Source organism: Polypterus senegalus, chromosome 11 (assembly GCF_016835505.1).
Source record: "Polypterus senegalus isolate Bchr_013 chromosome 11, ASM1683550v1, whole genome shotgun sequence".
In the NCBI taxonomy this organism is placed as follows: domain Eukaryota; kingdom Metazoa; phylum Chordata; class Cladistia; order Polypteriformes; family Polypteridae; genus Polypterus; species Polypterus senegalus.
This window is the reverse complement of record NC_053164.1, coordinates 99,358,924-99,384,743: the sequence shown is the minus strand read 5'-3', so window position 1 is coordinate 99,384,743 and position 25,820 is coordinate 99,358,924. Positions and strand designations below refer to the sequence as shown.

The 25,820-nt window shown below is 35.8% G+C and overlaps 1 protein-coding gene across 1 annotated transcript in view; it reads right to left on the bottom strand.

The window, feature by feature from the left end:
* The window catches only part of si:dkeyp-115e12.6 (centromere protein F), a 66,277-nt gene that overhangs the window by 25,642 nt on the left and 14,815 nt on the right, over nucleotides 1-25,820 (bottom strand). The window contains exons 7-12 of the mRNA XM_039769358.1: nucleotides 17,366-17,568; nucleotides 9,830-9,955; nucleotides 9,562-9,690; nucleotides 5,743-5,865; nucleotides 4,935-5,070; nucleotides 549-3,058 (exon numbers count right to left, since the gene is read on the bottom strand). Coding sequence (XP_039625292.1) covers nucleotides 549-3,058; nucleotides 4,935-5,070; nucleotides 5,743-5,865; nucleotides 9,562-9,690; nucleotides 9,830-9,955; nucleotides 17,366-17,568 — 3,227 coding nt within the window. The remainder of the gene's footprint in view (nucleotides 1-548; nucleotides 3,059-4,934; nucleotides 5,071-5,742; nucleotides 5,866-9,561; nucleotides 9,691-9,829; nucleotides 9,956-17,365; nucleotides 17,569-25,820) is intronic.

The following is a 25,820-nucleotide window of genomic DNA, read 5'->3' as shown; positions in this document are numbered from 1 at the left end:
ATCAGACTTTTACATTTACTTTAAGAACGACCACCAAGAAAGCAGAGCAGCAAATGTGTAATATGTCCAACAAGATAACAGATATGACTCCCAATCCCATTAACCAGGCACATAAAACTACATGAAAGCAAAGAAGAGCAACGAAAAAAAAAAAAGAATCATAGAATTAAGAAGTGATAGTGGTGTCAAACATATCACTGCAGAATCACACCTGTTTGTGCAGTTTTTTCTTGGTATTATAGATTCTTATAACATCACTGAGCTAAGTAACTTAGGTTTACTTGTAACTGTTGGCATACAAGTGTGTTTTTGTCAAAAGTTTGGTTCCACCTGCATATCCCACAATTACTCTCTTCTGAGCCATTAAAAGTGAAAAGGATGCAAAGGAACAATGGGTGTAATGGGAGAGAAGGATGAATTTCAAATACGAAAGAAAGAGATTAAGCAATTGGGCACATATTGGAAAGAACAAGTACTGTATACAGGGTCAGAACAGGTGTAGAAAGTTTACAGTGAAACAAAAAGGAAAGAAAAGTAAGTTGGCTTACCTGATTTAATACAATAGCTGTCACTTTCTCCTCTGTTTGTTGAACTGGTGCTGTATAATCTTCTAGTGTATCCTGCAGCTCAGACAGCTCATCATCCAGATTCTTATTAATGAACTCCTGTACCATTCTTTGCAAATTTCCAGTGATGCCCTTTTGCTGGTCTCCTCCCTCTCTGCAGGATTTCAAAATATGGGCCATTTCCTTAATAAACATATATTTCCAAGTTTGAGCATCCTCAATCTCCTTTATCATCCTTTGAACTTTGTCACTCTGCTCCTGTAGTGCCTTATTACTCTGCTCAAGTGCAAGTTTCAAGTTTTTATATTCTGATGGAAACTGGGCATTAGAATCCACAGTTTGTACAACTTGTTGGCTCCCACTGTCTCCGTTTTCTTGAGGATAAGAGACAATATTCAGCAGGTCCAAATCCTCAGTCACAGGACTGCATGTATATCTTTGCTCACTGATCTCATGTATTTTACACCCTATAGTCTTTTCACAGGATTCAGAACTAACTGACAAAAGAGAAGTATAATTCTCCTCATTGTTAATGACCATCTGAAAATTATTTAAAGGTGAAAATGTGTTTTCCTTCTGTTTATTGCTATCCTGACTTTGGTTTAGTTCTCTTTGCTGCTTTTCTAAAACTGTAGTTAATAAGACCTCAGTAGTACCCAGTGTTTTACCGTTTACAAAATCTGTTTCTACAACTCCTGACACCATTCTATTTGGATAGTCTTCTGTAATAATTTGTGTTCTGCTTAGTGTATCTCTCACTGCAGGATTACCTGTAATACTGAAAGGTATCTTCTCTTCCTCATCACTGCAGGAAATGCTGGCTGTTGTAAACCATGTGTCTCTTTCACAAAATATAGCTTCCATTTTTTCTAGTGGTGTTTGCTGTTTGTTAGTTAACTGCTCTTCTATCTCATTTTTATTCTTACTGACTTTTTCAAATTTATTTCTGCTCTCAAGGTGTTCTGGTAACCCTTCAATTTTCTTGTCCAAAGAGACATGCATGCATAGTTTAGCACTGAGTACATTATTTTCCTCTTGCAGTATTGACACCTTTTGCTTGGTCACCTCTAATTCTTGGCTAAGTTGCTCAACAGCATTGTCCCTTTCCTCCAAATTAGCTAACAAGTTCTCAATGTTTTGGCTCTGGGTTTCAAAAGCTAAAGTTAGCTGAGACGTCTCTCTGTTTATTTTAGACTGGAGGTTGTCAAATTTGCTTTGGGCCTCAAGTGTCTTTTTCTCTGCTTGGTCTTTCTCCCATACTAGTTCTCTGCATTTTCTGTGCAGTTTTTCCATGTCTAGATCCAGCTGTAACAGATCAGTCATCCCATCTGTTGATGTATGAACATCTTTTGACTCTTTGATAGTTTTTAATAAAGCAAACATGTCCCTGTTATGTATTAAACTTTCCATTTCGTGCAATTTTGACTGAAGATCTTCTAGTTCCTTGTCTCTTGCCTTCATTAATGCTTCTTTAGTGCTCAGATTTTCCTGCAGTTCTTTAATGATTGTAGTATTATTATCTGTTGAAAATGATTCATTTAATTCAGACTCTACTAGATGAGAACTGCTAATATTATTATTACAGTTGTTATTATTCACAGACACAATTAAGCTAGCTTCTTTGTTTATAGCACAACACTGTTCCACTTGCTTTCTTTTTTCATTTTGTTTCAAATCTTTGAATTCTGTGTTTTCATTTACAGTGTCCTCTTCCTTCAAATATAATAAAGCACATTCTTGTTTCTGAAATGCTTCAGAACTGTTTTTGTGATCTAAAGCATCATCAGACTGCATTATCTCTTTTTCTAAATCTCTTGAATCCCTTAGTGAATTTAACTGAGCTTCCAGAGAAGCATTAACACCTTTCAGATTAACTACTTCTGTTCTTTTGACCTCCAGCTCTTTTTCTAAACAGTCTATCCTTTCTTTAAATGTATCTTTTGTTTTTTGAAGTTTGTCAATTTCTACAGAATGTTTTTTAGCAGTTTGCTTCAGCTTTGCCTGGTAGTCTCTTGCAGCCTTTCTTTGAATATTTAACTCCTCCAGCCTTTGATCCAGTTCTATCTGAGATTCTTTCAAATCAGATTTCAATCTTTTGATTTCTCTTTCCAAAGTATCAGGAGCTTTTACACTTAAATCATCAGAGGTAAAGGAAGAATTTCCATTTTCCTCATCTTGGTTAACAGGATAGCTTTCTTCCCTTTGTTCAGTTTTACTCTCGTGAAACTCTTGAAAACCAAGTATCATTCTTTGTTGCTCTGAAATTTCAGAATCCATTCCCTCACCCGGCTCTCTTTTGTTAAAAGATGATATGGAGTGCTCTTCAATATTCCCGCAAGGCTTGGATATTATTTTTACCTCTTCTTTCTTCAAGGTATCTTTTCTCTTATTTTGAATTTGATGTTTTTCTTTCAACACTATTCTTGGACTGAAGCTTTCACCTGTTGGGCTGGCCCTTATGGATACTGGAGACGTGTAGCCTAAATATTTGGCTGCATTCAAAACAGAATCACATACAGTAAATCATCAATTTTACATCACATAATTATCAATTAAATATCAACTAAAAATCTGATCATTCTGAATAACACAACTATTTCTTGCAGTAGAAAGAAACCAAACCTTACATTGTCACACCCACTTAATCTACTTCAGAGTTGTGGAGGCCTGAGCATTTCTTGCACTCATGAACAAGATACCATTCTGTTACCAAGGTGATTCATGTACACAATCACTACACTTATCTAATTTACATGTCTGTAGAATGAAGAAGGAAAACAGGTACCCAGACACAAGAAGAATAGGAAAATTTCATACAAATAATGACTGGGTACTGGATTCAAACCAAGGACCCTGGGTGCCAAGAAGCAGAAGCACAACCAAGCAAGATAGTAATTATTTACCCCAAAACTTTAAAACTATATGTTAAAAACTCAGCTACAAGGTAAGAAAATGCCATTCAACAATGCTGAACATTTGCAAATGGCATAAATGAAATGTAGATATCATATATAGACTATTACCTTCCAATAATGGAAAATACACAGAAGAGCTGTCATTAAAGGAACACCCCAAAAATGTTAATTTTCTAAGTTACTACAAACTACATGGAGTAAGTGGCAGCTGAAAAATTCTTTTAATCTCATGTTTCATGAAGAATGGGGAAAGAAAGTCTTGATATAAAAGGCCATAATCCATATGTTGAGTTATCCAGTCGTATGCTCACAACATCCCAAACATTTATATTTTTACTAAAATAAAGTTAAATAAACCACTTCCAGAAAATGCTCCCAGAAATTAAAATTGAGTGTACTCAGATGTGGCCAAGATTTTGAATTGAAATACTGCATCCCTGCCTCATTCATTGGTAAAGAGTCCAGCCCAGTAACAGCTTGTGCATTGGCTAACATTTTGTTTCACAGGATATTTACAAAAAGCATGCACTCACTGACAAACATGTAAAATTAAAGATTACAGGAAAGTGAGTGAAAATGTTATCTGGAAGACAATACGCCTGTGCATATTCAAGATATTGAATCAACGGTGTGTTTTCACACATGGACACGAAGTAATCCTGAAGTACCCCAGTTATGGACATAAATGTAATGTAATGGCGGGAGGCGGGTGTACAAATGAAATGCTCTTTCGCAGTCGAGTGCTTTCCATTTTCATTCATATGAGAATATTTTATTTAACAATATTTTAGCAAAAATGCATGTGTTTAAAATGTTGTGAGCATATAACTGGATTATGTGACATGAGTAACACAAGATTTTTTTCATGGACTTTTTAAAATTATTGGGTCTTGGTGAAGTTATAAAAAAATATCCGTTTTCAACATTTTTTTTTTCTTGGAAATTACAATGTACAAATAAATAATAATTTTCAGATTTTTCTTCTACTGAAATTTCCACAGGTTTTATATAAGCAAAAATATTTTAATAACACTTCCAATGATATTTGTAACCGTAAAAAACCTTAAAAATAATTTTTATTGATAAGAAATTTACTGGGAAACAGATGGGACCAAGTGCAACAATCTGAGGCATTAAATATTTCAAGTGTAGTGTGCCATTCTGGTAAGCATAGTGTTGAAAACTAAATGCCTAACTCATAATTATTTGCCATGGCCCTGCTGCAGTATTTCTACCAAGTATTTATTTATTTTTTTATTATTATGATTAACTACTTGTGTATTTCTGTTACTCAAATGGTCAAATAATTTCAGACAGTAATAACACCCAGTTTAACACAACAGAATGTTAACAGTTTGAAGTTGACAGTTTTAGTTAGCCTAAACAGTTCCTTTATGTAAACTGCTAAGATTATTGGCTATCCATTTTAATATTTTTGCTTTAAATTACTTGCCTTGTAAGTCCTCAGAGCTATTCTTCCTCTCTAACAATTCCTGGTTTACTGTCTTTATGTGTTCTTCCAGTTGCTGCACCTTTCTGAGGCTCTGCTCGAGATTAGCAGTCAACTGTTCTTTATGTTGTTGTAAATCCTGCACCACAGAAAGTAATAAAACAGAGAACAGAATAAAGTCTTTTTTATTAAAACACCAATTCAAAATTTCACCTGCAAGAACACTTATTAAGAAGAGCTTTGAAAAATTTTATTCAAACCCTAATACTATATATTGTATGTCATTATACAAGATATTACTACTGTTCGACTTTTTTCAGTATCTTTAAAAAGGGAACATTTTCAAGCTCCATTTTTGCACAGAAAGGGGCACATGAAAATATTATGCAAGTAATCCGAGTTAATACTATACATGTAGTAAGCAATTACATTTCAGAAAGACAAAGGTATGTATTTAATTCATGCTGTTATTTTACTGATACAGTGTATCATGGATTGGCCTTTTTAATTTCCACTTTTATTTATGAACATAGGCAGAGCATTTATAAATCAATTAACCTGTCAGTGTGCTTTTGCTATACTCAACTATTGTTTTCATAGCAGTCAAAGTAAAACATTCCATTTTCATCAACTGGAACAATGTTTGAAGCTGTGTTTTTGCTGAGAAGGACATGCACAGGTATATGGCATGATACAGTACCATATCTGAACTACAAAACTGGATACTAGTATTTGATCCAAATAGGACAGCAGTATATACTGTAAAATAGTAATCATTAGTTTAAAGGAAGTGCTATTTAAAAATACATACCGTGAGCTTAATCTGAAGATCTGCTTCTGCCTTCTGACTGGACTGTAGCTCCTTTTCCGTCCACTGCAATTTACTTTGTGCAGCTTCTAAGTCTTTTTCTGCACACTGCTTTTGCAGCAAGATCTGATCAGAAAACAAACATGCAAATAAAAAAGAATGACAAAGCAGTATTTTATTGATACAAATAGTTCTTTAAAAAGAAGTTTCTAGTATGTGACTCTTTTTTTATATCTTCCTCAGACTTTAAACGAATGGATTCTCATTGTTTATACTAGTTGTACTACCTATCTAAGATGGGTTGAAATCTAAGTAATCAATGTAGACCTTAGCGTTAACATTTGCAGTGCACCAAGTAATGGATATGTCCCCGTTATATGCCATTTGGTACGGATTCATAAAAGCAGTGCTAATGTTTGTGATGTGCAATCTGTTGGAATGACAAATGCAATGCATTTTATTACTAAAAATGTTTGCGATGTACTCTCTTTTGGAATGACAAAGACATAGCAACTGGATAGACACACAGACACCTATCCTTTTATTACAGTGGATCATATAAATACTGACCTTAATTCCTAAGATTTACAGTAACAGGGTGCATTATATCAGAACTATAATGCTCTGTAAGGTAATCTAGATTACTAACAATGAGATTGAAACCAATAATAGATACATTTACTCAAATCGTAGAGGTCAGAAAATACACATCATATCATTCACCTGTTTACATTCCATGTATATAGCTAAACCAGGGGGTTTATTTTTCTTTGTAAATGTGCCCTTTCAATGGTGGCACAGGACAGTATAAATCAGTGAGAAAGCCAAGTAAAGTGTTATGTAGAAACAGAAGTGCCTGCAAAGAATTTATACAGAGCTGTGAAAATCACATGGGAACAGCAAAGCAACTGTAGCCTGATACCTCTAACTGGGAGTTTTTTAGGGAACTAAGTAGGGGTGGGCTATATAGCCTCAAAATTATATCACGGTATTTCAAAGAAATTTGCAATAATGATATTTATAATGATATAGAAAATACTGAACAACATATTATCACCAGCATTTTATTAGTGCACACAAAATTTTCCATCCTTTTTTTCCAATGAGCTACTGTTATTGATGACAGACTACCTACACCAATGTATACAGTGTGACACAGCATAAATCAAAATGTAAGCACAAAAGTAGCCTAGGTAGTGTTTTTCCCTGGAAATCTTAAATATAACAGAGCTGCTTAACACTTTAGTTTAACAATTATAATAACTAAAGTAACTCAACTTTAGTCCCTGAACTATATTGTCACTAATTAAATTGACCTCAAATTTTAAGAACACATGTAAACAAACAGTAGCAATCCAAACAAACCTTCAGTCAAAATGTAAAATATCACTGCTTATAAAAATATAATAAAAATGCTGTCAAAACTTAAAAACAGTTGCCTTTTTTGGATTATCATCAAATGAGGTAGAATATCAGTGCTGGAACTGTTGCATTGCCTCTAATTTCTTGTGTAAACTTAAAATGTATATACGGTGAAATGAGGCAAGTTAGAATGTCAGAACTGTACAGGTAAACACTTTAAGAGTTAACAAGCCTTATTGTCAAAATTTCACAATAAATTAATTTACAATCTTATAGGCTTTAGTACCTCTCAATAAATTTATGGGCCTAAACGCATGCTCAGGTGATAACAACAAAGCAATATAATTTATATTTATATTCATAGTGGTACAAAAAAGAAACTGACAAGTTTTGTATTAACATTTTTATGTTGTTAATTTGACGATATGTGAAATTTATTTCACAGTTTAAGATTAGTTTATGCATGAAGAATAGGGGTAGATAATGACTCAGTTTTATTGGGGTACTGTGTTTCAGGGATTAAAGAGAACTAGTAAGTATTAAGTTTCTTTTTATAACTGTGGAAATATATTACATGGAAACCAAACATTGTTTGAAGGAAACCCAGGCTTTCTCTTTCTTGACTCACAGAATGTTGTCTCATTTCATTTTTTTTTTTTTTTGTTTCTTCGTGATTGTAAGCCAGTCCAGATGGCAACTTACTGGCACGCTAAGATCTGTCGCCATCAGTTCTTAGCTGCTATGCTACCAAGTATGATGCTAGTGGTCAAGCTCAGCAGTTACTTTTGTACTTTATCATTAAACTTCTTCCTTTCAATGTATTTGTGTTCCAAGTCATTTTCTCTCTCTCTCGTTTCCCTTTTCAAACCCAAAAGGAGCTGGAGTCGGGGAGCAGACCCTCGCACATTTCCCATTTGCTCCTTTTGGACAATCCCAATGCATGAACAGAATACAAACCGTCAATCAACCAATCACAACAGAGACACTGTGAAGATGGGTTGTGCTCAGCATGTTAACCAGGCATTTCTCAAACAGTGATTCCAAAAAAAAAAATTATTTTTACAGTTTATTAAAATTAATCTAAATTCTGTCACTGCATGCTTCATACATTACAGGTAAGGATGTCTTTGGAAAAAAAAATATTTTCTACTTGTATATTGTTTCTTGGGTCAAGCTTTTTAACCAGTTGCTTAAAGCCCTAAAACAATATGTAACCGCATCAGTCATTTCCATCCACCGTTTCCTCTTCCTGTCGCATGGAGTGCAACTAGCCAATGCTCCACCGATGCTCAGTTGAGTTATTTGTTCATTTTTTGGCTGCACATCTAGTATCTCCTTGGGTGCCTTCATAGCCTGGTTGTACTGGACGATGTGTTTTTGTTTAAAGTGGTGAAACAAGATCATTGTGTTTCCACCTTTAGTGGTAACAGTTTTCTTGAATATATTCTACAGTGTTGTGCTTTGTTGGAAGTCTGACGTTTTGTAGCCAAACTACTGCCATAGTATTGAAGTAGCTTCTTTTTAGGGTACTAAATCGTCATCTGAGGCTCACACTCTGTTCTCGCTCCCAGACATGTTTTAGCGTATGGCATTGCTATGCGCGCTAGGCAAAATAGATCTTTGAAATCGCAAGATGACACTTTTTTATCACATAAAATTTATACAGGTGTTATCATGGACAATATATGGCAAAGCCCTAATAATAAGCTTTCTCCTTACACCACACCAAACTCAGGCATTAAAGAACAGTTTTCAAATTATACTAAGAAATGCATCTAGAGCTAAACGTGACTTTGTTATATGAAGATTGCTTAAAGTATCAAAAAAATCAAAACTACCCCTTAACCTAAGATATTTAAGAAGAAGCTGTACAAAAAATAAAGTTAAAATAATGATGTTGGGAATGTTATATATAAATCTTAGTATCTCAAAGAAATTTTCTTAATCCAAATGGTAATTTGTTTAATTATTTTTTTAGTATAAACACCCATTGCAAAAATCTAAACTTTTAATTTGCAATATAATGCTCAAAGCTAGAAATTAGAGAGGCAAAAAATACATAATTCAGGTATTATTTATATACTACATATAACCTGATACATTAACAATATAACAATATTAAAAAAGCTCAAATGCCAAAACACTAAAGCACACTGACAGTCAATTAGTAAGGGTTACTTACATACTGAGGCAAAAAATTAAGTAATGGACAGTAAGTTTTAGCCATTAAACCTTCTGTATTTCACCTGAAATGGAATAAGCAGGCATAATATACAACTAAGTGTGTGGTGGGGAAAATTGGAATGCAATAGGAGGTGAAAAGTGAGAAAGGCAAGAGTGTGGGCAAGCTCTTTTTGCTTCTTTTCCATGAACAAACTGGTGCAGCACTTCTATAATGTATAATTCACTGCTGTCAAAATAGATACACTACATTTCCTGTTTTACAATAAAGACTCTCACCTTATCTATCTGGGCTTGCAGAACATGGTGCTGATTTCTTGCCTGCTGCAATTCTTGGTTTAATTTATCAGTTTCTAACTTGTGCTGATTTTCCAAATTCTGGGTTAAACGCTGCTGCTCTGCAAGTTCCTGCAAGAAATGCCACTGCCAGTTAACTGAAAAGAAATGACTATATTTGTGAAGTAAAAGATACATTATAACATGAAGAACTAATCTGCATTAGAAAACAGGCCTTGAAGCTTATACAAGGAAATTAATGGTTCTTTACCTTGTGGTGTTCCTTTTCTTGATCCTTTCGACGTTGTTCAGCTGCTCTCCTGGCAATTTCTGCATTTTGTCTCTGACAGTTTAGCTCTTCACCTAACTGCTTTAACTTCTGCTCTAGAGACTGACACTAAATGATGATCAATAACAAAAACAATATGTATATCAAATTATAAATAACACTGATACTTTATGTACAAATTGAAAGAGTTTACATCTAAAGTCATTTAGTACATTTTTGTATACAGTAACTGAAAAGGCCTTCAAGTATCACAAGGACAGCTGTATATTTGTTAGTGCTGATGATAGTGAGTCCCTAGGGTGACAGGAATTTGGTACCGCTCTTATAAGTGCTTAAGTGAATGGAAGCCTATCTGCAATATACAGTAACAAAGCGACTAGAAGTTTGGCATCACTTGTAATTGTGTGGCTAGGAACTTCAAGTACGTATGTGTGTGTTTCTGTGTGTATATTAATCTTCAGGTGTAGAAGTAGATGGACTTGGTAAGTCTCACAAATCCCATGATAATTCAACTTGTTGGTTTTACCAACAATTAACTGTCTATTAAAGTACTGAATTGAAATAACACATATTATTATAACTGTTTATTACTGCATTTGAAACCTACACTTCTTTGTTCTATCTGTATTTTAATCTAAAATCTCACATGATTAGGAAGAAAAAAGTTTAATTACACAAACAATTGCCTTTAGATATTACCAAAAACTGAAATATGCATATTAGTTCAATTTCACTCCCATATATGAGACATCTTTTTGCGGATTGTTTTTCCCCACACATTCTTAATCAAGTTGAGGTTAATTCTTTCACCAGACTATTCAATGACGACATTTACTTTTTTTTTTTTACTGTTCTGTCACTCCAAAGCTGTGGCTCACTGTCTTGCTGTTAGGTGAATGTTCTCCCAGATGTCACTGAAACAAACTTCCTTGTGATATTCTTTGTTACTATGCTCCAGCTACTTCTTCAAAAAAAAAAAAAAAATTACCCAGTGTCTGTTGATGAGAAATATGCCCAGGACATGGTGCTGCCTTCGCCATATGAAATTAACTTTTTTTTTTTCTTGAAGCATGGGTAGTGTAAGAAAGTTTTAAAGTTTCACCCAGATAGCCCTGGCATTACCTGAATGCAAATTAGAAGCTCTAAAGGACATCTAAGGTGTCTGTTGGCTTCTCAGTGATTTCCATCATATGTCCTATTTTTTTTTTAATGATTCTGACTTTTGACTAACATTCCCTGCTGAGGGAGTGTCCGACTGGTGTGATGTGGTTTCCACGACTTCAGTATTAAGCCAATAAAGCAAAGAGAAAGTTTTGTGCCTCTTTCCTATTCGATGCAAATCACCATTTTGTCTCCAAGTATTTTTCTTTTTTTTCATTTTCATACATTATTTTTCCTTTCAATCTGCAGCTAATAATTCCAAAACAGACTGGAGTTTTTACAGAAAATGTGGAAGGAAATTTAGTCTTGCTCAAATGCAATATCTAATGGTAAGACATTTACATCTGTGACAGGAAAACTTTAAGTTACTATGACTAGAGTTCAGGGGCCTGAATACTTTTGCAAGAATTATATTTTCATTTCTATACTTTAAATACCTGATAATAAATTACTAACTTTATCTTTAATACTTAAATGTTCTTAAAACAAAGTCGGTGGTAAAAATACAGACTGTAAAAAATGTGTAAATAACAACCAATATTCACTAACTTTTAAAGGATCCAAACATCTTCCACAAGGCATTCTATATAATATTTAATTGAAACTTCTGCTAAAACTCCATTATTTTGCTTTTTTAAACCATTTGGGCATCTGTAAAACGCTTCCTAAAATCCTGCCTCAGACTGAACAAACAAAAAGTATGGTCTTTTCTAGTGCAATCCATCAATTTTATAAAAATTAAAAATAAGCGCTAATTTATCCATTACTAATTCTCAAATTTTCATCAATTACAGGAACTTAAAGTGCTAACAACACTTATGATAGATTAGTTTTGTAAAAATGTTGGAAACGCTTTTATTTTTTAACTTATTTTATACATGGTGAAAAACTACACAGAACACTGCATGTGAGTTACTTCAGAGAACAGCACATCAATTGCATTCATCATTGATGCTAAAGAAGAAACCAGGGCCTGTATTTGTCAAGTGTCTCAGGATTACTCCTACGAATTGGACTTAAAAAGTGACTAGGATAAGAACTTGTCATGAGAAGTATTTACAAAGTGCCCTACTCGCACTTCCAGTGAGGAGTTATGGAAGCCAGTGACCATACCACATTCCACTGCTGCTGGCAATAAACAAGATCAGTTTTAATGGTCTAATGAAATTCAGCAATGGAGGACTGGAAAAGTGTTGTCTGGTCTGATAAATCACGGTTCATACTGATTCACACAGACAGGAAAGACCAAGATATGGTGAAAAATCCATTACTTATTAGATCCATTATGCTGGGTATCAAAAATCATGGTGGTGGTGATAAAGAGTAATGAAGATCGTTTTATATTAATTTTGTGAGACACATGGAGTCCCCTGGTACCAATAGAGCAGGGTATCTGGACTTGTTTGTTCATCAAGTGAATGCATCTGAGCTGTGTGCCTCAGTCCATGCTACACGGTTAGGAAAGTTCTTGAATGTTACCAGGAAAATGATAATTAATTTACTTTAATAAAGAGGCCTTGTTAATTTTATGCCCAGACAAATTCAGACTGTTTTGTGAGCAAATGAATGACTAGTTTTCTCTTGAAATTTTTTCATGTTTTTAATTACCACTTGAATGGTTTTAATGAGAAACCAATGCCACAAGTACCAATTAGATGTAATTACTTTGCTGTTTGTTTGATGTGAACATCATGACAAAACAAAAAAAAAAGCTAGGCAGAGCCAAAAAAATTACGAATAACCATTACCAAGCCTCTAAATGTACAAAAAGGGAAGCCAGCAAATTTATACCATATATTTTACTTTTATTCTGGGGGTAATATGACAACTACAAACTGAAACTAAGCAAACGCCTGTGTATATTTGAGAACCTTCTTTAAAGAAAATGCACAATCTTAACCATCTACTCTTTTAAACTGAAAAATATCTACCATCACAACCTCTGACTGGCAGCAAGAGTGGGATAAATCAATTTTTACCATCTTTCACAGAACATTGTAGTATATTTTCCATAAACATATTTGCAACTGCTAAAATAAGCATCTTGAAGTCAGATGTAATCAAATGGATCTTGAAGACAGATGTATTCAAAATGTTGTTTTAGCATTGTTGGAGATGAAGATTGTTGGAAATGGAGATGATGCCTAGGGACTTGGTGAAGTTGAAAAAAAGACATTAATGTGATGATTGTGAGCAGAAAAATCTAATCCTACGTAGATTCATTTCCACATTTTCAGTTTCTTTTTCTTTGATTTCTGTAGTGTGTTCCTAGAGAAGTGTTTATAAGCAGTTAAATAAATAATACATATACTGCACATTTTACCTTTTTATTCATTTACACGTGTCAATTCCTGTTTTAATTTTCCAATAGTTAAGAACTTCTACTACTGAACACAGTCTGTACACTTTATATATAGCTACAGCACTACACTGGTCCAGTACAGTAATCCCTCCTCAATCGCGGGGTTTGCATTCCAGAGCCCCCCTCGAAAGGTGAAAATCCGCAAAGTAAAAACCATACGTTTATATTGTTATTTTTATATTGTCACGCTTGGGTCACAGATTTGCACAGAAACACAGGAGGTTGTAGAGACATGGACTTTAAAACACTGCAAACAAACATTTGTCTCTTTTCAAAAGTTAAACTGTGCTCCGTGAAAAGACAGAGATAACAGTTCCGTCTCACAATTAAAAGAATGCAAACATTTCTTCTTCTTCAAAGGAGTGTGCGTCAGGAGCAGAGAATGTCAGAGAGAGAGAGAGAGAGAGAGAGAGAGAGAGAGAGACACACACACAGAGAAAATCAAACAATCAAAAATCAATAGGTGCTTTTAAGCATGTGAAGCACTGCCTGACAAAGCAGCTGCAAGGAAGGGAACAATGTGAATTTTTTAAAAGAGCGTCCGTATCCTCTAGGTCAGTGTGCGAACAGAGAGAGAGAGAGAGAGAAAGAGAGAGAAAGAGAGAGAGAGAGAAAAGCAAACAATCAAAAATCAATAGGTGCTGTTAGAGCTTTTAAGTATACGAAGCACCATGTGGAAAGCATATCATATATCATTGAGGAGTTTTAATTAATACATAATTTCATACAATTTCCCCTTGGGATTAATAAAGCATCTATCTATCTATCTATCTATCTATCACGTGCTCTGATTGGGTAGCTTCTCAGCCATCCGCCAATAGCGTCCCTTGTATGAAATCAAATGGGCAAACCAACTGAAAAAGCATGTACCATAAATTAAAAGACCCATTGTCCGCAGAAATCTGCAAAACAGCAAAAAATCTGTGATTTATATTTAGATATGCTTACATAAAAAATCTGCGATGGAGTGAAGCTGCGAAAGTCGAAGCGCGATATAGTGAGGGATTACTGTACAACTGATGTGTAATTGTTCCTTGTATTGATGGTTGGTTTTTATACTTTACCTAATTGTGTTTGGATAGGCCCCACACCACCATTATCACAGTAAAGGTTTACGCATGTGAGAAAATGAACATATTATATATAGATACTAGCAAAATACCCGCGCTTCGCAGCGGAGAAGTAGTGTGTTAAAGAAGCAATGAAAAGAAAAGGAAACATTTTGAAAATAACGTAACCTGATTGTCAGTGTAATTGTTTTGTCACTGTTGTGACACACAAACATACATATACACATATATCTACATATATACACACACATATATACACACATACACACACATATATACACACAAATACATATATATATATATATACATACATACACACACACATATATAAACATATATATACATATACATACATATCTACATATATACACACACAGCTATTTCGTATCAGTGCAATACGCTGTTTGTTAAAACGGTTGACTCCCGCTCTTACGTGCAATAACAAATCAAATCATTCAGTTGTCTTTGCTCATATGTCATTTTAGAGCTGGACGCCTGGCATCTTTTTTTGGCCACAAGTTCGTTTCTGTTTAGTGTGAGGTTCTGTGATGGAGATTCTCAGGATGGATTGCAGGTGCTCATCAGTGAGGCGACTCCTGTGTGCTGTTTTGTTAGTCTTTATCACTGAGAAGAGCTTCTCACACAGATATGTGCTACCAAACATGCACAAGGTTCGAGCCGCATGTAGACGGACTTTTTTTGTTCTTCAAAGTCACCAAAGCGCCGTGTAAACTCAGTGCGCAATAACTCTAGTAAGCGGTAAGTGTTCGCCAAGGCAGCTGAAGCGCTGCATTATGGGATCTGTAGTTTATTGTGTTACCAGCGCTTCATATACCCGGGCTTTAATAACAATAATACAGTATATAAAATGATCTCGGGCGGATATAATTACACCGGGCGGATGTGGCCCGCCCTTGAGTTTGACACATATGGACTAAATAGAACTTGAAAAGATATATTTTTCAAATGTGATCGCGCAATTCAGATAGAGTTGACGCCAACACTACAGCCTGCATGCCTCAATGAGTCATCCTCCCTTCGCTCTTACTTTTTTACCGTTCATCTAATGAATACACTGAGTATGGCTTTACCAAAACAATCATTGATGGCGAATAAAGTATCCATTATTCGAGTATGTAGAGCGGGATATATATATATACATATATATATACCCGCGTATCGCAGTGGAGAAGTAGTGTGTTAAAAAAGCTAGAAAAAGAAAAGGGAACATTTTAAAAATAACGTAACATGACTGTCAATATACAGTATTTGTTTTGTGAGTGTTACTGAGTGTTGCTATCATCAAGGATTTGATTATCATTATTTCTTTCAATCAGGTTCGTATGTGTAGGATGTGTTGTGTTCAAGTTACATTCCGTGTTTGTCAATCGTTGTAAAGATGACAGGTTTCATTCATCGATTCGTTTCTTACTGCATCAATAAACAGCTCGTCTTCTTCTTTATCTGAGACCTGACACACTGCATGCACGGGTTTTTTTTACACTGTCTTCCTTTAGCGGGACATTGACTTTTTCCATCGTGTACTTTGTTTCCACAGTAGCTGCATTTATGAATATGCTTATCAGACGCTTCATATTTTTTGCTGCCTTTTCAATTGTGTAATTCGGTTTTGTTCAGCTCTTTGGAACTGTTGCTTCTTATCTGTGCACTGCGTCAGTTCACGTGAGCCACTTGGTGTACTTGCATCGAAGGTTCCCAGCTGTGCTGGTGCCATCTCGTGCTATGTCCATAGCTTTATTTAATGTTACCTTAGTCCTGGCACTTCAAACTTTCTCTCGCAGTTTTGCTGAGTTTGTGTCAAACACCACCCTGACCATCTCATCTTCCTCTCCATAAGCACAGTCCTTCACCCATGAATATTTACCCGTGGCAGTTTGCTATTGGATTGCCGCTGACGGACGGCCTTATATGGGCAGGCACTAAATTACAAACGCCAGCGGCAGCCTGTCTATGAACTTAATTTAAAGTGTAGGTTTACATCGTGCTTTGTTTCCGAAGTAGCAGAACTCATGAATATGGTTGTATATGTCACTCGCTCGCTTCTTATTGTTTCGCTGCCTTCTCAATTATATAATGCATGTTTTCTTGAGCGCTTTTTTGAGGTCTTCCTGGTTTTCTATGTACTGCGTGATTACGTGGGAGGCGTGATGATGTCACACGAAACTCCCCCACGGCGTTGAAGCTCATCTCCATTACAGTAATTGGAGAAAAACTGCTTCCAGTTATGACCATTACGCGTAGAATTTCGATATAAAACCTGCCCAACTTTTGTAAGGAAGCTGTAAGGAATGAACCTGCCAAATTTCAGCCTTCCACCCACACGGGAAGTTGGAGAATGAATGAATGAATGAATGAATGAATGAATGAATGAGTGAGTGAGTGAGTGAGTGAGTGAGTGAGGGCTTTGCCTTTTATTAGTATAGATACAGTATTTAATTCATAAGACCCAAGACATACCCATGTAATAATACCCCTGTCGTAAATTATTCACTACAGAAAAACAATTATTCGTATGATTTACGATCTAACACACTTTATTATTCTGATACTCAATTTTACTCACAGTAAAAAGCAACAAAATATTTTTGTCTGACATTGCATTCATTGTCTTTTTTCTTGTCTGTTGTAGGTACTACATTACTGCCAATATTATGAGGAAGACAATTAAGAATTTCAGTGCACTATGTACACATGACAATAAATTTGCACACTGACACTGAAGAATTAGAAAACTATGTTTTTGCAATGCACTGTACACTACAAAAATATAAATACTGTTAAAATTAAATTTCCTGTAATGTAAGATAGAATGGTATAGTTCTGATTAGCTTAAAAACATAATTAAAATACAAAGGTCTTTAAAAGAAAGAAAGCCAGAAATATTATTTTAGGTAACAAAAATACCTTTGATAGAGCTGCATCACAATTTGTTGTCTTGACAGCTAGCTCATCCTGGGATTTGCTGAGGCTCTGTTCACTGCTTGCAAGCTTTTCCTTGAGGATCTTCAGCTGAGACTGTGTATTCTGAACTTCCTGAGAATGAGCCTGGGCCTCTTTTTCAAGGGTTTGGATCCATATCTCTAAGTTATGCACAGTATTCTGCAATGCTTTTAATAAACATAAATTAATCAATATGAAATCACATTCATTAACCATTCATTAGAGCTCTTATAATTTATAGGCATAAACAAAGAATAGAACAATCTTAATTTCACTATCATTCTTTAGCAAAATACCATCCTAAGGCACTTCACAATTACAAACAGAGCTAAAGTAAAAGTTTTTTTTTTTTTTTTTTTTTTTTAAATTGGTTCATGGGTAGATTCATTTATTTGGTAAGGCTTATTATACCAAGTCACAGTAAAGACTAAACCAGAAACTTTGGGGTTTATAGTCCAATCCCTCTGTCACTAAAGAATCAAAACTTACAAAGGAAAAGAGTAGCAAATATAAGGTCTGAACACTTCAGAATAGACTGGAGACTTAACTTACTGATTTGGGCTGTCAAGAATGGTATAGTGTTTGGACTTTAGCACTTTCTTTTGCCCCAGCAGCCCACTTCTATGCCTGTTGCATCATAACACTTATTATGCAGCAACTACATGATGGAAACACAGAGGAAATACAAAGTTTGTCTTTGTGACAGCCACCATCTTCAGCTCCCCTTTGTGCATTTTAGAAATCTTAGTTTTTTTCCAGCATCTGCTTTTCTAAGCTTTATAGTAATTTAGTTGTTGCGCTCCCTTTTGCAAAGTATTACAGTAGTTCAGGTAACATGCGTGCCAATTTTGTTTTTTTTGCTGCTAAATTCCTGTAAACAGGGATCAGTAAGGCAGACGTTTCCAGAAGAACAGGGTAGACCGAAATACCTGCCTTTGCATTAGAGAAAGTGGAAAAATAAACTTTAAGAAAAGAAAGTTGTCCTGTGAAATAAGACAAACAACAAGACAGGCTATTTTAATAAATTCAGACATTGTTATTTTGTCCGTCAATTAAAACTGACATGGTTGGTCTGAGTTTGGATGGTGAGCAAGCTTGTGTTTAGTACAGCAGGTCACATTTTCCATTAGAAAAATAACAACAATAAACAATAAACAACAAACTTAAAAGCAAAATTTGTATATTTTACTGGTTAAGAATGTTTGTGTTGCGTCTTCTTGATAAACATCTTATGAACATTTGATAGACTTGTGAGTTTTTTTATTAGTTTGCGAGTATCACACAATATAAGTTATGGCAAAAAAAGTACTACCTAATTAAAATGGTAATTCATATTTATAACACTTCAGGAATTAGGAATGTCTACAAGTGTATACTGAAAATACTGTAGATGTATATTTTAGCAGCAAAAAACAGTAGTGCAATTAATGATTAAAAACTATTAAAACTATAAGAGCATTTATACTTATATTTAAGCAGTGTTTAACTGTCAATATCAATTAACTGAACTAATGTGTGAGAATATATAATGGGGCTCTACATTATGATGCCAGCCACAAGCCAAGCTCCCTCTCACAGAACTCTATACCTAATCAAATACTCTCTTTTGAACATATTTGCATGCCCATCTGCTGACATACAAGCTGCTGTCATTCTACTCCCTCCAGAAAGTACTAATCTTTTTTCCCAGGACCAATAAATCTCACTACTTTCTTTCAGTTTAACTCTTCTATTTATTTGCAGCCCCTCAACTGCAATGGACCAATGATCTCACCCACTCTGAGGTACACACCCTTGAAGCTGTGAATTAACGGCTTACTGGAGCTTTTACCACCCTGCTTCCTCTTCTGACCCAAGATAACTATTCACAAAAGAAAACAAGCTATAAATATCTATATTTATCCATTTAAGCAATCCATTGATGCGACTTGTCACATAAGGATATCGCCATCCTGAGCTATTTACTTTCCCTGTGCTAGGCATTTTCTAGGCAAGGTCAACAGAAAGTGTGCAATATGTAACATCACAGGGTTGTGGATATAAATTGGACACTGGCTAGTTTGTCCCGTTTGTGAATACAACCTAAAATTCTTATCATTATTTTCTTAAAATCTTAGTTTGAAATCGGAGTAGAAACTTTCAGGTTCTTCTTTTTTGTTCCTTTAAGACTTAAGTCTTGGCTCAGTTTACATATATATTGTTGTTTTTTTTTAATATTGACTATGAGGTTTGTCTCACATTCGATACCTGCTTTGACTTTAGCTAGCTTTCTGTACCACAAACATTTCCTGATTCCATTTCTATATCCATACTGATACTACATAGGGCAGTCAAGTCAGTACACCAACAATAGGGGACTAGTCTACAAGATACACATAAACCTTAAAACTTAACTAAAGATATACACTCAGAATCAACAAAGTTTCAAGGTTCACCAAAAAATTTTTGGCAGTTAAAGGTGTGTTCATGACAACAGAATGAAGCAGAAAATAAATACTGTAGAATACTGGTACCATCTTTTCTGAGGAAAAAATGTTTGTTGTCTTTACCATTCAAAAGTTCTTATGATAATCACAGAGCACATAAGAGATACTAATGACCTAGCTGCAAATGTTCTGAGGTGGGGCTTTGATTACATTTCATTAATCTAGTTAAAGAACTATCCAAAGATGTTACAAGAATATACTTTATAATACCCACTTTTCCAAGTGGTTAACATGCTTCCTCTTCAGAAAAGATCAAAACCTTGTCGTAGTTCTGGGGCTTGTGTGTCTCAATGACCCTGAGAGCTATGCTGGTGGGAGATATATCTCTTGTTAGGGCCACCAAAGACAGACAGGTCAAAGGGTAGAGACCAGACCAATCTTGATCCAACGGTCCTCCAGTCTTGGGGTTTCAGCTCAGGGCCAATGACCCTAACTGGTTTAAAAAAATAAATAAAAAACCCCTGTTATGGAAACAACAACAAAGAAACAGTCTACAGCTGTTTGCGATGGAGTCCCTGAGTCTCCATGTGGGGCTTCTAAGACTGCCAATAGTGAAAGCCAAGAGGAAGCTACTGACATGATAAAGGGAAGCTCTGAACACAGTGAGAACCAAGACCAAGATAGGAAAGTGGAATGCTTGTACCATACCATAAAAAATCTGACAAAAATATCTAAAAACACTGAAGCAGCAAATTTTATGAAAACCAATACTTATGTCATTTTCAAAACTTTTGGCCACGACTGTATGATACAGGCAGACTCGCACAGGTAACAGCAGAGATGAGGAGATACAGCCTACACATACTTGGTGTCAGTGAAAGCAGATGGACAGGATCAGTCAAGTTAAAAACGGTCACTGGAGAAACAGTCTTATACACGGGGAGAGAAAATTATTGGCACACAGAGAAGATATCTACAAGATGTGAAACTTGGGAGTGGTGCAGATGTAGGAAGCGACCACCATCTTGTTGTAGCAGTGGTGAAACTCAAAATGAGAAGAGCATGAGTAAGTATCAGAAATAGATATAACTGACACTATGTGGAAAAATATTGCAACAGTCAATGAACAGAGTAGTGAAGCAAGTCTAGGGTACAGAAAGGGAAAGAAGAGCAGAAAATGGATACAGCAAGATGGTCAGCCATAGAATAAAGGCATAAAATCAAGAAGAGGATGTTGGATGCAAAATCAGTACAACGTAAGAATAAACTCCAAGCAGACTACTCTGAGGCCAACAGAAAAGTTAAGAAACTTACAAGAACCAACAAGAGATCCTACCTAGATAGACTCACAAAAGAGGCTGAAGAAGCAGCTGAACAAGGAAATCAACGAAGGGTTTACAAAATCACCAAACTGATAAGTGGAAAGTTTCAAACAAGGGCCAGTGGACCAGTGACAGACAAGAACAGCAAGCTGTTAACAACACGAGAAGGAACAAGAGTCAAGATCGATCAAATATAAGACCTGAATAGACCACTAGCAGATGAGGTATCAGATTAGAGAAGCAAAATAAGACTTCAAGATTAACACAGATCCACCAGAGAGAGACGAGATTGTAGCCACAATTAAACTACTCAAGAATGGCAAAGCACCAGAAAATTACAACTTGAATGCTGAATTATTCAAAGTCGAACCAGGCATGGCAGCCAAAATCCTGCAACCACTGTTCAATTTGGAACAAAGAGCAGATATAAAAAGAATGGACAAAATGAATAACTTAAGATTCTCAAGAAAGGTGCACTGACAGATTGCAGCAATTGGCTGGGCATCACACTCTTGTCTGTAACTAGTAAGATTCTTACCAAGGTCATCTTCTGCTGTTGACAACTGCCTATGTAAAGAAAAAGCTGGCTTCAGAAAGAACAGAGGCTGACCAAATTTTTACCTTGCACAACATCAAAGAGCAATGTACAGAGTGGCAAAGGCAGTTACACATAAACATTGTGGAAAAAGCCTTTGACAGCATCCACTGAGAAAGTCTATAGCAGATTCAAGATTACACATATCATCAGAAGTTTTTATGCAGAATTTACCTGTGCAATAAGTAATATTAGCCTATCCTTTGACATCAAGACAGGAGTAAGACAGTGCTGTGTGATGTCTGCCATGCTTTTCAACCTGGCATAGACTGGGTGATGAGAAAGACAACAGAAGATACACAGAGGGGTATCAAATGGACTCTATTCCTCACCTTAGAAGACCTTGACTTTGCAGATGATCTTGCCTTGCTGTCCCACACTCCCCAACACATACAAGGAAAAAACAGAATGCCTATGCCTCTTTGATGACCATATGGGACGGAGAAAACAGAAATCATGACAATGAATGTGGAATTCCTTGCACCAATCAAATAATATGGTGCTGACCTACCCAGGATAGAGAAATTCAACTACCAAGGCAGTGTTGTCCGCCAAGATGGAGAGACAGGTGAGGACATAAAGGGCAGACTAGGAAAAGCAAGGAATGCCTTCACAACCATGTAAAATGTGTGTGGAAGTCATCCAAGTAAAGCATTCACACCAAATTAAAAATATCTAAACTGTGTCCTATCTACACTGCTGTATGGGTCAGCTCCAACTGCGACCTCCTCCAGTGTCAACAAGAGGACTTAGGTAGTATCATAATGAAGAGGCGCTGGAAGAGGTTGGGCCATGTGATGAAGAGAGATGCTGAAACCATCATTAAAACTCTGGACACCAGAAGGAAGTAGGAAATGTGGGAGACCAAAAAAAATCTGCCAAAAAACAGTGGAGAACGAGATGAAAGTTATGAACTATACTTGGGGTACACTGGAGACAATAACCAAAGACAGACAGCTGTGGATGAACTTTGTTGCTGCCCTATACGCCAGAGGGCATAAGGGCAGTAAGTAAGTAATAAGTAAGTAACTTGCTGCCTAAGAGAACAAAAAAAAAAAAAAAAAAAAAGGTTTTCTAGATCACCTCCACCTGAAGCCAACTATAGTTACTGTTGACCACACAAATTCTAGTCCTGCAACTGAAAGTGAAGTTAAAAAAAAACTATATAAAAAGCTATATATATATATATATATATATATATATATATATATATATATATATATATATATATATATATATATATATATATATTTAGTTTTCTAGAAAAGTAAATTGAGATATTTGGTTGATATGTAGTTGCTCTGGTCAATTACGACTAATTCAGTAAATCAGGAAATTATATAAGCATGTAGTAAAACATCTTACAAAATTTATTAACAAATCAGTCATCAATCAAATCTACAAGGTCACATTGTAACAAACAGCTAGCCAGGAAATGACCTTACAAGCCAACAAAAGTCAGTAATTAGAAATACTCAAATGCAGATTTTTGATTTGGATACTCTAGTGTTGAACACTCCATTCAATCCTTTTTTATTTTTAACATTATCTCCCAAACATTATGGTTGATGAAGCAATACTGTAGTCTTGCAGGACAAAGCAACGCTGCTGCTGGATCTTTCTAAAATTTCAAATTATACTAGACACAGGTACCACTTCTAACAACAAAAGCAACCATCCTCAGCAAGAATTATTATTTTAAATTTTCCATATTTGTACCACTACTTGCTGTTCATTATGGGAAACAGTAGCTGTAAATTTTCCTTTCTTGTTCTTACCAACTAGGCCTTTCTCTTTTTCTGAATGTTTTGTCACAATCATTTTTGTACATGCTGTCCAACATGTGTTTTGGGGACATCTTAAAGGCTCCCAGAAAGGCTGTACTGTCATCCCAAGTAGTGAGGGGACACTTTCATTAATCACTCTTCCTTTGTTTCCCGCAATTCCAAGGCTCACTCAATGGAGGACTTCTGACCCATTTCCACCACTACCCTGAAGTCCTGCCTCTTCCAGGACGCCGATATATAATTGACTTCACTGGGCATGATTGTTCAGTTTGGACTCAGTGATTGAGATTTCCAAGAGCTCTCAATGATCTACAATTTTTGTTTTTAAGCACCTTCAAGTGCTGTTTATTTTGACCTTTTATTCACCCAGTCATTAAACTGAGTAACCAGCTGGTACCTCATCCCGCCTTTTGTATAACGTTTCTTATGTTCCATATTTACAGAGCACAAATCCATCCATCCATCCATCCATCCATTATCCAACCCGCTATATCCTAACTACAGGGTCAAGGGGGTCTGCAGGAGCCAATCCCAGCCAACACAGGGTGCAAGGCAGGAAACAATCCCCAGGCAGGGCGCCAGCCCACCGCAGACAGCACTGGAGTGGTGGTGGAGATGTGCATACAGGAGAGAAGGAGAACTTGGATAAAAGTATCTTGTCCTTCTTTCAAAAATGTCAGTCTTAAAAAATGGAGTATTTCCTACTGAAAGCACTTAATATAAGCATTTATTTATTATATGTGAAATCCAAACCTCAAGATCGAACTGGATATATCTAGTCATTTTTAAGACTTTAGACTAGTAGCCCATTGATGTTCGAGTCTCTAAGCCATAAGAGTAGATACAGTACTGTATAAAATTACTAAACACAGCTTTAATCAACAAAACGGGTGTCTGACAGCATTCCACATTTAGACAAAATAAACCTCTAACACAGGCTTATCTAACAGAATCATCAGGCACAAAAGCTTTTTTTCCCCAGTTATTTATACTGTATGGTACATTTATTACTTAAGTTTAATATTTTAACCAAACCTTTTTTATTATGTTAGTGACAGAACAAGTGTAAGTGCGTGTAACATAAACAATAAACAAAACCTGTCTTATTTTAGATTACTTGTGTAAAATCTGATTTACCAGAGTCACTCTTTTTTTTGTTTTGGATGGCAATATTTTAACAATGAATGAGTGCAAGTACAATCTTAACACCCAGCACTTGTAAAATGAAATAAAGCAATGAAAATGCTAATTTCAACCCTCGCGATTGAGGAGGGATTACTGTATATTAATCCATTAGAAACTTCTAGACAGACTTGTAATTTTATTGTAAATGAAAATTCTCACAAAAAAAGACCAAAATATATCTAAAGTGTTTTCATTTTTTGAGAATTGTTTTGTTCTTCTGACATCTGAAATGTAACTCAACATCTAATGTTTTACAAGAAGCACAGGTGAAAACTAAAACTTTAAACTGCAAATAAATTATTATGTACCAAGAAGGAACAATAAAAGCATTCACTAGGTGGAAGAAAAAAAAAGTAGCATAGAATAGTTTAATGTGTACAAGTCCCTAATCTCACTGAGCACTGCAATTACTGCACTGTACATAGAAACAAGAGTCAAAAGGAACCAAGGTCAGACTAATTCTTTAACTGTTCTACTAGTTAAAATAAACATTACAAATTCTAAGAGAATTAAAAGAAAATGTTAATATATAGAGCATCTTAGAGAGCATTTTCCTTGGTTCTGTTAATGTATTAATGCAAAATGTGGTTCTCATGCCTTAAATTGCAACATAAGTTATCAGTGAGGAAATTAAAGGCAAAAATACAATAAAGGATTAATTTTCATCCAATATATTTAACTAATATTATGCTAATGAATTCAAAGATTCAATACTATGAACATTTTCTTAAAATTACATTCCTCTATAAATACAAATACACACTCAAAATCCATCCATCCATTCTCTTCCTCTTATCCGGGGTCGGGTCGCGGGGGCAGCAGCTTGAGCAGAGAGGCCCAGACTTCTCTCTCCCCGGTCACTTCTTCCAGCTGTTCCGGGAGAATCCCAAGGCGTTCCCAGGCCAGCCGAGAGACATAGTCCCTCCAGCGTGTCCTGGTCTTCCCCAGGGCCTCCTCCCGGCTGGACGCGCCCGGAACACCTCAGCAGGGAGGCGTCCAGGAGGCATCCTGATCAGATGCCCGAGCCACCTCATCTGACTCCTTTCGATGCGGAGGAGTAGCGGCTCTACTCTGAACCACTCCCGGATGACTGAGCTTCTCACC